This window comes from Hypomesus nipponensis, chromosome 5 (genome assembly GCF_054491055.1).
Source record: "Hypomesus nipponensis isolate SF chromosome 5, ASM5449105v1, whole genome shotgun sequence".
Classification (NCBI taxonomy): domain Eukaryota; kingdom Metazoa; phylum Chordata; class Actinopteri; order Osmeriformes; family Osmeridae; genus Hypomesus; species Hypomesus nipponensis.
The window spans coordinates 8260001-8272147 of record NC_140365.1 but is presented as its reverse complement, the minus strand read 5'-3'; the positions used below and the strand labels follow the sequence as shown (position 1 = coordinate 8272147).

General features: G+C 49.0%; 2 protein-coding genes across 5 annotated transcripts in view; one reads left to right on the top strand and one right to left on the bottom strand.

Moving 5' to 3' along the window:
• The first annotated feature begins 239 nt into the window (after positions 1-239).
• Positions 240-2409, top strand: sowahaa (sosondowah ankyrin repeat domain family member Aa). The gene has a single exon (XM_084698497.1). It carries the CDS (start codon positions 307-309, stop codon positions 1747-1749), a length of 1443 nt encoding a protein of 480 aa, XP_084554623.1. The 5' UTR covers positions 240-306; the 3' UTR covers positions 1750-2409.
• A 981-nt stretch (positions 2410-3390) lies between these two features.
• shroom1 (shroom family member 1) overlaps positions 3391-12147 on the bottom strand; it is a 21901-nt gene continuing 13144 nt past the window's right edge. Inside the window, exons 2-9 of one of the 4 annotated variants that reach the window (XR_014755119.1) lie at positions 9913-12147; positions 9691-9773; positions 8766-9398; positions 8021-8632; positions 7501-7612; positions 7062-7334; positions 4071-6066; positions 3391-3910 (exon numbers count right to left, since the gene is read on the bottom strand). The exon at positions 9913-12147 is cut by the window's right edge and continues 506 nt beyond it. Coding sequence is in view for 3 of the 4 variants with exons in the window: in XM_084697715.1 (XP_084553841.1) it covers positions 5812-6066; positions 7062-7334; positions 7501-7612; positions 8021-8632; positions 8766-9398; positions 9691-9773; positions 9913-12147 (4203 nt within the window). In the remaining variant the exon portion in view is untranslated. Of the gene's footprint in view, positions 6067-7061; positions 7335-7500; positions 7613-8020; positions 8633-8765; positions 9399-9690; positions 9774-9912 lie in introns of all 4 variants that reach the window. The other 3 variants (XM_084697715.1, XM_084697716.1, XM_084697717.1) reach the window with 3 other exon arrangements.

Here is a 12147-nt window from a genome sequence, read left to right as displayed (position 1 = left end):
TGCCTGTGTACACACACGAGATAATGTTTAGTGAGTTTTGCATTGTTTATCAATACATATTCATATGTGTGCATTAGCAAACCTGCTTATTTATTTTGTGGTCATTTCTTTTCATTTTGTTAAGTATTTACAGTGGACAAGACACCTCGTACATCCCATTTTTGAATACATTATTCAAATGTGTTCCACGTGTGCAATGAATTTTTTTTCCCGGAAACCGCAAGCAAAGGTACGTCAGCAGGTAGGCTACACGTCTTAAAATACAGCTTTCTTAAAGGCATTTTTTTTTTATCTACTGCGCTAAGAATGGAAGTGACTCAAGAGGCTATTTTGAAAGTACTTGTAGAGGAAGGGGGAAAATTGAAAAATTCGGAGTTAGTGAGTAAATTCAAAGATTCCTTGAACTGCGCTGACCAGGCAGAGAAAAAACAGTACAGGGATCTTTTCAAAAGGTTCGTGAACAACGTTGCGGTAGTGAAAGAAATTGAAGAGGTCAAGTATGTTGTCATTAGGAAAAAGTATCAGCATCTGATACAGGCGGATGATACTATAAACAACGCAGATGAAGACGTCCAAGATATACTCTCACCTGTTCAGGAGAGCGAGAATAGCACTCAGCATTATCAAGACGGAAAAAGTAACATCTTTTGTGCTCCTGATCGAGTTGCACAACAGGCTGCTATCTCAAGTCTCAGCCAGTGTGCGTCAAATGACAGTGAAACTCATCCACCACCAGAGGAGCGTTTTACCATTGAGTCTGCATGGGAGAGAGTCCAAAGTGTTGATTTCAAACCTAAAAGATCTTTAAATTTTAGTCCAAACCAGACAGCGGATGTAAAGGTAGTTCAGCCTGTTCACCCTGTCTATGCTCAGAAGACAACTGTCGTGCACAACAAGCCTTACGCCCTGCCTTTGAGGACGCCTCCCAGTGCAACGCGGATTGAGGTCCGAAAACTGAAAACGGACGACGACCCTCCATTGAGAGCCGACCCTGAGCCGGATACCTACAGGTACAAACGTAGGCCGTCCGCTGACAGCCAGAGTCATGAATCTCCTCAGCTTCGGAGGGCAACAAAGAGCTCCAAACCCATAGAGGAGCCCAAGTTCTCCTCCACCTTGCCTCTGGAGCAGGCTGAGCACCAGTGGCTTGTTGGCTCGGCCTCGGGTCACTGGAGCCAGGTATACGGGCTCCTCATGAGAGACACACAGCTGGCGGACAAAAGAGACTTCCTGTCTGGCTTCACGGCCCTCCACTGGGCGGCCAAGTGTGGCAAAAGTGACATGGTGACAAACATCATGGAGAAATCAAAGGAGAAAGGCGTCCAAGTCGACGTCAACGCCAAGAGTCACGGGGGTTACACCCCCCTGCACATCGCCGCCTTGCACGACCAGGAGTTCGTCATGGCCATGCTGGTGAACGTCTACGGGGCAGACGTGAACGTCCGGGACAACAGTGGGAAGAAGGCGTACCGCTACCTCCACGGAGGGATAACGGACGGCGTGCGGAAGATTCTTACACAGCCAAATCCGCAGCCCAAGGAGGAGACGGTGGCCCAGGAGAAGGAGGAGTTGGACCTCTTTCCGGACCTCTCCAAGGGCCTGCAGACCATCAGCCGCCTCTTCCAGCCCCACGTGCCAGGGACCAAGAAGAAGAAGCAGAGGGCAGGGTTGTATTCGCTGGGAGACGACCCCCGGGAGGAGAGAGAGGAGAGCTCGGCCAAACACAGAGCCTCAGATATGTTCACATGACTCTGAGATGCAGATGGGAGTGGGAGAGACCACAGTAGCTGAAACGCCCAACGTTTATGGACATGATGTGACATGATTGAATATTCTTGTTGTCTACATTCCGGATAGGGAATATTGGAGGTTGATTTTTTATGTGACATACATGTGTTTTTATCCTTCTTCTTATCCATTTTTCTTGTGTTTTCTTTTTCCAATAAATGCTATACCTTTATTGTACTTACTCTTTATATATATATATATATATATATATGTGTGTGTGTGTGTGTGTGTGTGTGTATAAAATACACAAAACCTCTACAAGCACTTTATTGCTACTAGTTTATTGCATTTTACTGACTGAATCTCAATGACACATTTTCACCAGTGTACTGTGTTATTCTACTCTTTGTCATGCCACTTTTTCAACAAATCCATTTCAGACTAAATGTGTTCCTACAAATCCGACATCAGATTAAGAGTACACTTTGTTTGTCTATTGTGTGAGCCCCTGGACTAAAGTACTAAGATTAGAATTTGGGATATGGTGTATAGAATAATCCTCAAATGGACAAAGGGACCATGTCTCACTGCCTTAGGTTATGTGACTTACTATTGTAATCTGTGTGAATATCCATATTTACTGCTAAATGATCATGATTAAATGAACTCTGTATGTGTTGATTGTTGTCTTCTTTCTGTGAATTTAAATACATCACTTACTCTGTTCATTTAGCCATAAATCTAATGCTGTACCCTATGCACAGGATTTTGTGTTTGGGCTGTTTGTGCTGATGGTGAAACATGTACAGAATGTAATGTCTATTTTCTTACACATTCATATATGTTTTTGCCTCCTAAACGCCTCAGAGACATGCCATCATGTGTTGCTTCTGTGTCTCATTGCCAACAGCTGATATGAGTGAGGGTGATTCATAGTGCTAGTGTCCCCGTTGGGCCTGCAGGCTGACAAGGAGAGGAGAGAACAGGCTTACTCAAGCTGTGTCTCTGCCCCCCTCATGATGTCATCTGGCTAGCGGGGTAAATTGCTTTACGTCAGAGCCATTCTCACCCCCTCGAGCTGAAGTAAATGTTCCCAGCGCTGCTGCTTTACTGTAGGCCACGCAGTCGAAGAGGACATGGTTCCATGCACGACTGACCAGAGGAGCAGTCATTACGCAACATGCATCTGCTGTGCTACAACCGCACACGCTAGCCTGGATATGGAAATATCCAGCATTCAGATTCGAATTATGTGTGACGATTCTCTTCCACTTAACTTACAAGATAAAAGAAGCGTAAGAAATGTAGCCCATACGGGTTCACAACAGGAACCTGCAAAAAAATGGGTGGTCTAGCTGCTGTTTAGTTATTTGTCCTCTTGGCTGCAGTATACACTCTCTGGCCACCATTTGAATCAGCTTCAAGGTGTAATGCAGTTTGAAGTCAACATTACAGGTGCCGTGTTGCGATATATTTTCGTCAGCTAGGGATTCTGCTGAGGAAAGCCAAGTATATAATTGTATCTTCGGTGTTTGTTGTCACAAACAAACAAATTGGACTCATTATGAGGAGAGAAAGAGTACCAACAGAGACCGTGTAGAACGTGTTGTATTCTAAGAGAAGCTCGATCAAAACTATGAAAAAGCCACTGCTAGAACACCGGGAAGTGAAGAACCTTTAATTTATTCACAATATGACATGGAATTCAAAACTCCGAGCAAAACACTTGAGCACACTCTCAACAAACGACACATGGGCTACAATACAGTAAGATAGTAAAAGGAAGTTCAAATTTTGAAACATCCATATTGCTGTATCCCAAGCCTGGGATTGATTGAAACCAAAAACAGGCATTCTTCACTTGGTTCTCTCAATATCAGCATGCCATTCACAAATTCCCACCCCGACTAAATAAACAATCGAATTCCATTTCAAAACAACCCCGTTCTGTGATTTGTCTCAACCAAACAGGTTTTGACAGAAGATGTGATAAATGACACAATACATATACATAACAGGAAATTATGATGAAAGCCGGAATGTGCTCCTTTGTTGGTAATAACCCGCCTCAGTGTATTGGTGTTTGGTGTGCCTTAGGAATTCCTCCAGGCCATAGGAACAACAGCCAGTCTCTGAGGCATCAAGGGTCCAACGCTCCCAACTTTACATGCTGCTCTAAGAACTAATGCCAAAACAAACAGACATTTGTTTAGCAAACTGAAATGGACACGAGGTCTAAATCTCCAGAGAAATGTTTAGGGTGAGCTGTTTTACAGCAAACATTAAATATTTATGAGTTTGGAGATTTGTATAATGAAGCGAAATGTATTATGAAATCTTACGTCAGATTTCATGGCAGGACACTCTCATTTGTTGAGCTGATAGTACACACTGTCTGCACAATTCTGGGGTTTTTATCCAAATCCACAAGATTGGTGAAAATATTTGAGTACATGAGCGCATCCAGTCCATGGTAATGTAATAACAAAGTGAGCAGTTAGTTGTAAATTAATACAATGATTGTTGTACCCCAAACAAGCACCACATGACCCACAGCAGACAAAAGGGAGCCGTTAGTATTACAGAACAGAAAAGGGCTTGCCTTTCTCACATACTGATCCTTCCACACAACACACATTCTCAATGGAGTTTTTCAGCATAAACAACAATGGTCAAATTCTTGATTCGACTGAATAACAAAATATACATTTAACTGTGTATAATAGCAAAACGGAAAACAGATCACATAATGCCACATCGTTCTTACGAAGGAAAGACATATTTTGAAGTTAAGAAGGTTTGCAGTTCCACATACAGAATTATTAACAAATCAGCAGAATATTTTATGAGGGCTTTTCCTGCGAAATGTTGAGATTTCCAAGACAGGAATTCTATTCTCAAAGTTAGATTCACCATCTCTACTGATGAAGGCTTCAGAAAGGATATAGCTAAAAAGAGGTAGACAACAAATATAGAATTAAGACACCTGCAGTGAAGTACTTGATTTTAATCCTAATTTCAAGTAGATTTTTAAATGGAAAGGATATGATGAACATATAATCTGTCATAGAAATGTTTCCGTTTAATAGTCTCATTTTAAGAACTTTGCTGCTTTTGTATGTAGAACTTTGTCAGAATTAAATAGCATTAGACATAATAGGTAATGATGAGGCCCCCAAAACAAAGAAATAAACGAAAACATGATTCATACTGTTGATTGTGCTTATGTACCACTTCTCATACCAGATCAATAGAAAAAAAGAACATTGGGTACATTGGATTGATTAAGGCCTTGAGTTAAAAATTTGAGTCTGGAAATAAAACAGAAATGCATGTGCATGTTTAAATATCAAAGTGCTTTTTTTCATTCACCTTTTTGGTCTCTATGTAGTGCCTTCATTTAAAAAATGCGTCCAAAAATAAAACATTTGTTTTAATCCATTTCGAATGACATAAACAGAATACATAGCACCCTCTTTTCTGGCTAGTCTCCCTCACCAAGCTGGGAATAAAATACATGTTGGTGAGCAAAACTACCGTTAGGCCACAATACAATCTTAAAGCTTATATGGGTTTCCAGAGTTGCAGGGTAAGGTATGTTATATGAGGGAAAACATGGACAGAAAATCCAGTGGAAAATGGTTAACATTAAATGTCCACACTGAAAACAATCCATGTCAACACCCTTTAAAAGGCACACGTACACAGTCCTTCTAATCTACATATACAGTCAATAAGAACAGACTGAATCTATTGTCTCCAGAGATCCGTGTGATTGTGCTGGAGATTTGTGGCGAGGGAGGCTGACCAGGGCTCAACGAAAGGCCAGGAAGTTGATGGACGGCTGGGGCAGAGCGCTGAGAGAGAGTAGGGGCCGGGGGGAGAAGGGGGTTGTGGGTAAGAAGATCCTCACAGGTGAGGGGAAGCAGAAAATGGAGGACCAAACTTTGGGACTAGGCAGCCCAGACTTGACATGGAGTACGGGGAGGTCAAGACGCTACTTGAGTCGAGGACGGTGTGGCTTGGTCCTGGGGCCCTGATGCTCCAGCAGAGAGGGGGGGCCTCCAGAGCTCCAGCAGCCCCTTATGGAGGCAGGCTGTTGAGGAGAGCCTCCAGCTGTTCCTCCCCCAGACGCTGCCTCTCCTCCAGGTCCTTCTGGCGGATGAGGAGCGACGCCTTGGTCTGGACGAAGCGCCGGTAGTCCAGGAGCTGCTCCGAGCTCAGCTGGCGAGACAGGAAGGAGGAAACGAGGTTCTCCCGCCGGTCCAGGTTGTCCTTCAGGTCTTTGGCGTCGTCCCTCTGTTTGCACAGCAGGCGGTGACGGTTGTCCAGAGATTGCTGGCAGAGGTGAGAGAGAGACAGAGATGAGAAGGAGAGTTACATTTGGGGTGAAGTATTTTCTTTCGATGCGGTTAAACTGCAAAAACACTGCACCTCTGCACTTCAATTGTCCTAGCTCAGGAATCATGGCCCTTCCGTTTGGTCAAAGGTTGCTAAATGATGAATCATAATTTTGTCCTGCATCCTAGCATGACATTTGTAAACATCTCACTTTTGGGACCATATTTGTACATTTGCTTTCCATTTGTCATTTGGTTGTGAGCTGTTGTTATGGTGAAATGTGATCTCGTAGATTGTGCTCATATTACACAGGAAAGATGTGCAATATTTTATTTTGTCAACAGAGGGCAGGGCAGATACAAATCGCATCGAAACTGCACTGTGGTTTCGGTGACTCATTGTAAATACCACAGCTGATAACAGCAGAAAGCAAGGCTCAAACTGCTGCTCTTCGTGGAAGACACTCATCTTGAATTTCGAAGAAATCATCTATCAATTTGATGAAAGGTCTACATATTTCATACCACCATAAAACTAACCCCCCCAAAAAAACAATTACTTTGGTAGTGGTGCCAAGTTAACCCACTCTAATGTGAATGGACCATCAAACTAAGAAAATAATAAAACCACATCAAATGACCATTACAACACTTTGCCAATGTAAACAAAAACAAACATCCTCTTATTTACTCAACCTAAATTAGCCCACACCATTCCCAACATATCTTCCAACTGATATGAAGCAATTGCTCAGATTGCCCAGGGTTCAGGCCAAGTTGTCCTTCGACTTTCAAACCCAGTACAGTGTGTTTGCCAGTACAGAGCAAACACCTCTGTGATGTGGATGACAGCCTAAAAGCACTGACACGCTACATGCCAAAGCGGCCATTTTATTTGCCAGCATGCCACCCTACCACAATTCCCCCTATAGGAAACAGCAGACGTTATTACTGGACCGAATCACCCATTCATCCAGTCGTTCTCCCCTGTACCTTCTCCTCAGCGTCGGTGTGTTGATCCACGGTGCTGAGGGCGTTCTGGACGCGGGCCAGCCTGGCGGAGAGGCACAGCAGCAGGCTGACCACCTTCTCCAGGTCCCCTATGAAGAGGGTGTACCTCTCCATCTCCATGGGCTGACAGCGCTCCTGCACCAGGGCCTCGACCGTCCGGCCCCGCAGCCCGTTCTCCTCCAGCTCCAGCTGCAGGGCCTCCCGGCCCTCCTCCAGACCATGCAGGCGCTCCTTGATGCGAGCCATCAATTGACGCTGTCAGGGGGAGGAGGGGGTGATGAAGGGTGTTTTGATAGTGCTTGTGTGCATGTACGCGTGTGTGTGTAAAACCAGACGTTCACATTTGGTTCATTTCGCGGGTGTTTTTAATCCACAGCGACAAGCAAACAGTGCAACGAGGTAGAAATGGCGCGATGCTCACCTTCTTCTCTGGGATGTCAGTCTGGTCCTGAGCCTTAGGCTCAGGCTGGGAGGTCTTGTCGGGAGAGGGGGAGGAGGAAGGAGGCGGCTGAACATCATCCACTGTTCCAGAGCTGAAATCAAAAAGATACATTTTCACACGGAACTGGACTTCCCTTCACAAAACATCTGAAGCTGACCACACACCGTGTGTTTGTTAGAACAAACAGGTCAATCTGTAACAATCCTCCATCTAGCCTTTCCCACCATGATTTGGTGCTCTGAATGACTGGTATCTGCTGACAGCTGTAAAAACCTGTCCAGCTGTGATCCTTTAAATCATTTTCGACTGAACTGGACTGTAACTGGACTACTTGTAAGAAACCCAAACCAACGTGTGGTGATGTAAGAGAGTCATCGAGCACCAGCACTGCCTGTCTCTGGCCAATCTAAAACCAGTGGAATGTAACTGAGACTTCGTGGTCTAATGGTGAACCACATTAAGGGGCCAGTATAGTGTATCTGGTGAGCAGATAGATCACCTGTCTCCTGCCTCTTTCTTCTCTTGCTTCTTCTTATAGTGCTCCTCCATCAGAAGAGTGTCCTCCGACAGCAACTGCTCCATGAGCATCAAGGCCGTCTTTCGATTGGCCAACGGGTACAGAACCTGGGCCAGCGATTGGTCGGCGGTGACCACTTCTTCCACAAGATCCGCCCACCTCGGCACCTCCGCAGCCGGAGTCTTCTCCGGGTTTTCCATCTCGCCCTCAGGACTCTCCTCTTCCCTCTCCTCCTTGGCGTCAACCCCGGGTTGCTCCTCCTCTTCCTCGGCCTCTACCTCTCCCTCCGCACTCTGGCAGGTGTCCGTGTCAGGGGCTGGAAGGGTGGAGGGCGTAGGGGGTTCGCTACCCTGCTCTGCAGGGGCTGGGAGGGAGGACTTTCCCTCCGCCGCTCTGTCCGACAGGGGAGGGGCCTCCTCGTCCTCCGTGCTGGAGCTCCCTGGCTCCGGCAGGACGATCCACAGAGAGGGGTCTGTGGTGACGCCGCAGCTTAGAGACACTTCCTGGTTGGTGTCGGGGGGAGGAGTCTCGCCGGGCTCGTCCACAGACTCTTCTCTCCCCTCGGTGGTCAAAGACGGGGTCATCCTCCGTCTGCTAGGATTGAAACCCAGATATCAAACATAGTACACGAACAAACGATGGCCCCATTTTACTGTCTGTTAAGCCAAGCACAATCTGTCAAAGAGTCACACGACAAACAACTTTTCATCGTTATATTGTCTCTTACCTAGGGCAGGGATTGCTCTCAGAAGACACCCGAGGATGGTGATGATAGTTAGACGGGACAGGAGAAGAGGCCTTGACCTCATTCTCACTGGGCTCCTGGCCTCTTGAGGTTGGTGGGACCGCAGCCTCGCTGGGAGGCCCTGTGGTCGCTATGTCGGCTAAGACAGCAGGGCCCGAGCCACTCGATCTAGGAGAGTCAGAGTGGGCTCTGGTCCGAGAGGAGGCACTGGATGAGGGCGAGGTGGACCTGCTGGAGTTCCTGGTTCCTCTGGTCACTGAAAGAGGTTCCTCCTCGTTGCAGAACTGCGGCGCAGAATGCTGCTTGAAGAGGGGCTTCCTGTGGGTCTGGGCGTGTTCTCTCCCATGATGGATCTTTTCCGGTCGCTGCGTGGTCTGTTCCGCTTCCCCTCTCGAGAGCGCCTTCTCCTGGCCTGGTCCGGAGGGCCTGCCCTGGTAGAGGTCCAGCTGCTCGGAGCTCTGGCTGAGGACGGAGGGCCTGGTGATCTTGGAAACCCCCAGCTCCTCCATGGACTTGCCCCTCGGAGCCGTCACCCTGATCCTCTGACCTGCTGGAGGGGCCGCCGGCACCTGGCCTGGCCTCGACAACACTTCCTCTTCTGCTGTGCTCTGGAGGCTGATGGCACAACACACACACACACATCAGAGTGCTGTATGTACAGTGGCACTGTCTATGAGATTGTGTTCTCCTTCCTCTGGGCATTTTCAAATGAATGTGTTTCATGAAAGATGTCTCTCTGAGTCTATCTTGGTTTTTTTTACAAGCTTGATTTGCTTTAAAAAAAAAATAGATGACATCATAAACAGTAGGGCTGGATGGAAACAGCTTCAATGTGAGAAATGTAAGAAACAGCTTGGATGTAAATCTCATGTCAAACTTGTATGCAGTAGTGTGTGAAGGAGCTCACTTCCTTTGTTCCCCTGTCGGACCGACATACCTGGAGATCTCCACAGAGTTCACCGGTGAGGGATCATTCACACGGTTTGGATTCTGCAAGCAAAAAACACAAATCAAGATCAAATTCAAGATAAATGTGAAAACATTGAAAACGTGTTGTACCACAGTGCAGATATTTGTTTACATTAGGATACTTTGCCTATAGTGACTTGTGCTGTTGTGTCTCTCTCACCTGGAATATGTGTGGGATTGAGGTGGATCTGTTTCTGAAGAACTCAGGTGCTTCTGGCTGGTCTAGTAGACTCTCCACTGAGGCAGACATGCCCTGAGGTGGGCTGGGCTTGTCTCTCCAACTGGACAGGTGGGAGGGGCTAATTGATTGGCCAGAGCTGGACTGGGCGGAGCTGAACTGTGCATACCTGATGGAGCTGGAGGAGGAGTCCAGGATGCGGCCTGCGGAGAGGGGTCTGTGGAGGGTCTTCTTGGGGCATTTACTCCCAGAATCCTGAGGCCTGGGGCACCAGTCGGACGGCTTGCCCGCTGTGGAGTGCCTCTGGCTGGGGGCAGTTGGGACTTGGGGGGCTGGCTGCTGGGGCTCTGCCACCTTTTGGCCTGTCTTGCGCTCCATGTAAGCCACCAGGGCTGTGTGCTGGAGGTGCTTCAGGGTGCTCTTGGAAATGCTGGATGCTGATAGGGCCCTCCCTCTGGTCTCAAACATCTGTCTCCTGGCCGCCACCAATCCCTGCTCTCCGTGCTCCTCCTGCCCTGACAGAAGGCCCTCCCTCTCATTTCCCAGGGAGCGGCAGGCGGCGTGGGAGGGGCCGTCACCGAGCTGGTTGAGGTTCTCCGGTTCCGAGTAGCAGAGCTTCTTCTGCTCCTGAGTCAGGCGCTTCCTGCCTCCGATACGAGCCACCTGCGGCTGGGCCACGTTCACGGGCCTCGCGTTCTCCTTCTTGGCCTCCTTCGCGCTCTCCCTCTCCGGCTCTGTCCCCTCCTCCCTCGCGGCCACCTTCTCCGTCCCCTCGGCGTGGGCGAGAGGCGGGGGGAAGGTGTTTGCGGACGTTTCCGAGTCCTGTGGGGAGGTGTCGGAGTGGAGCACGGTGGGCCTGAGCTCCGGTCTCGGTCTGATTCTGTGGGGCCAGGACAGCTGAAGGTCCCTCCTTTTGAAAGAGGTCTCCCTGAGGACCTTGGGCTGGGCGTCCTTCAGCTTCTCCTTGTAGTACTTCTTGAAGGAGTCGTCCAGGGTGTTGCAGGGGTTGGAGGCGACCACGCCTCTCTCCTCCTTTGGCACCTCCCCCTGTGGTCTGTCGCTACCCGTCACAGATGCCTGGCTGTCCTTTTTGGGCTTGAGGGCCACCCTGCTTGCTCCAGTCAGGTGGTACAGGAGAGGAGTGGTTTCCTTGTTGATCCTATCACTCGCCACATCTCCCGCCGCATGTCTCCTCCCTTTCTTGCCCTGATCCTCTCTCGTGTGCTGATTGGGCTGCTCCGCTACAGGGGGCGGGGCCATCTCCTGAATGTGGGAGGGGTTCGGGAGGGTGGATTGTGGTGGGGCGTTGTCCTCTGGGCCACAGTAGAAGATGGGGTGGTTGCTGTTGTGCCTGCTTCTGTCCCAACCCTGGCTTTTAAGGCTGGGCTCTGAAGCATCGAAGCTACGAGAGACCAGTGAGTTTGGAGAACCAGAGTGCTCCTCGTCTTGGCTCTGTGTGTTAGTGAGATGCTCCAGCTCATCAGTGGTGCTGTCTGGACTGGTCGGGTGTCTCTGGTGGGGGTTCCTGAGCGGATTATTGTCAGGGGTGCTGTGCGAACGTTCCCTCTCCTTCTCCTTCTCCACCAGCCTGTGGATTTCCACCACAGTGGAGCCCCCGCTCCCTGCTTCAGACACACAGGGAGACACGTTCCTCAGACCAGACTCCGACGACACACCGGTGACAAAGTAGAACTGGCCCTTGTGTTGGATGCTGCTGTTGATCAGGTTCTGAGCCACGTGCCACGGGCTAACCGACTCCTGCAACAGCGACCTGTGGTTCACGAACGCCCTCTTGCGATCGGCCTCAAAATGGCTGCCGCCGCCGCTGGTCTGTTGTTTATGTTTCGGGTGCTCAGGCTGACTTGTGCCTCGAGGAGGTGATCGGCTTAAGATGTTGGCTGACTTCTGCTGCTCAGAGCTCTTATCCATGTTGTCTGGGTTCAATGGGTCTCTGTGGTAGGGTTCAGAGCCTTGCCAAGCGTAGACTAGGTCAGACCTGAGACAGCCCGCCTCTGGATTAGCCGTCTGGCCTCTCTGAGCCAGTCGCTGGGCCTGGGGGCCTTGCTGGCCCTCTGGACCATGATGGACCCTGCTGTTCTCCAGGTTCCTGGTGGTGATGTAGCTGTCCAGGCGGGCTGGCGGAGGAGGGGGGGGAAGCGGTGGAGGTGCCCGAGAGGGTTCGTCCTGGTTGCAGTACTGTTTCGCGAGGAAGCCATC

Coding starts and splice junctions, on each gene's coding strand:
- sowahaa (XM_084698497.1), top strand. CDS start 307: ATGGAAGTGACTCAAGAGGCTATTTTGAAAGTACTTGTAGAGGAAGGG.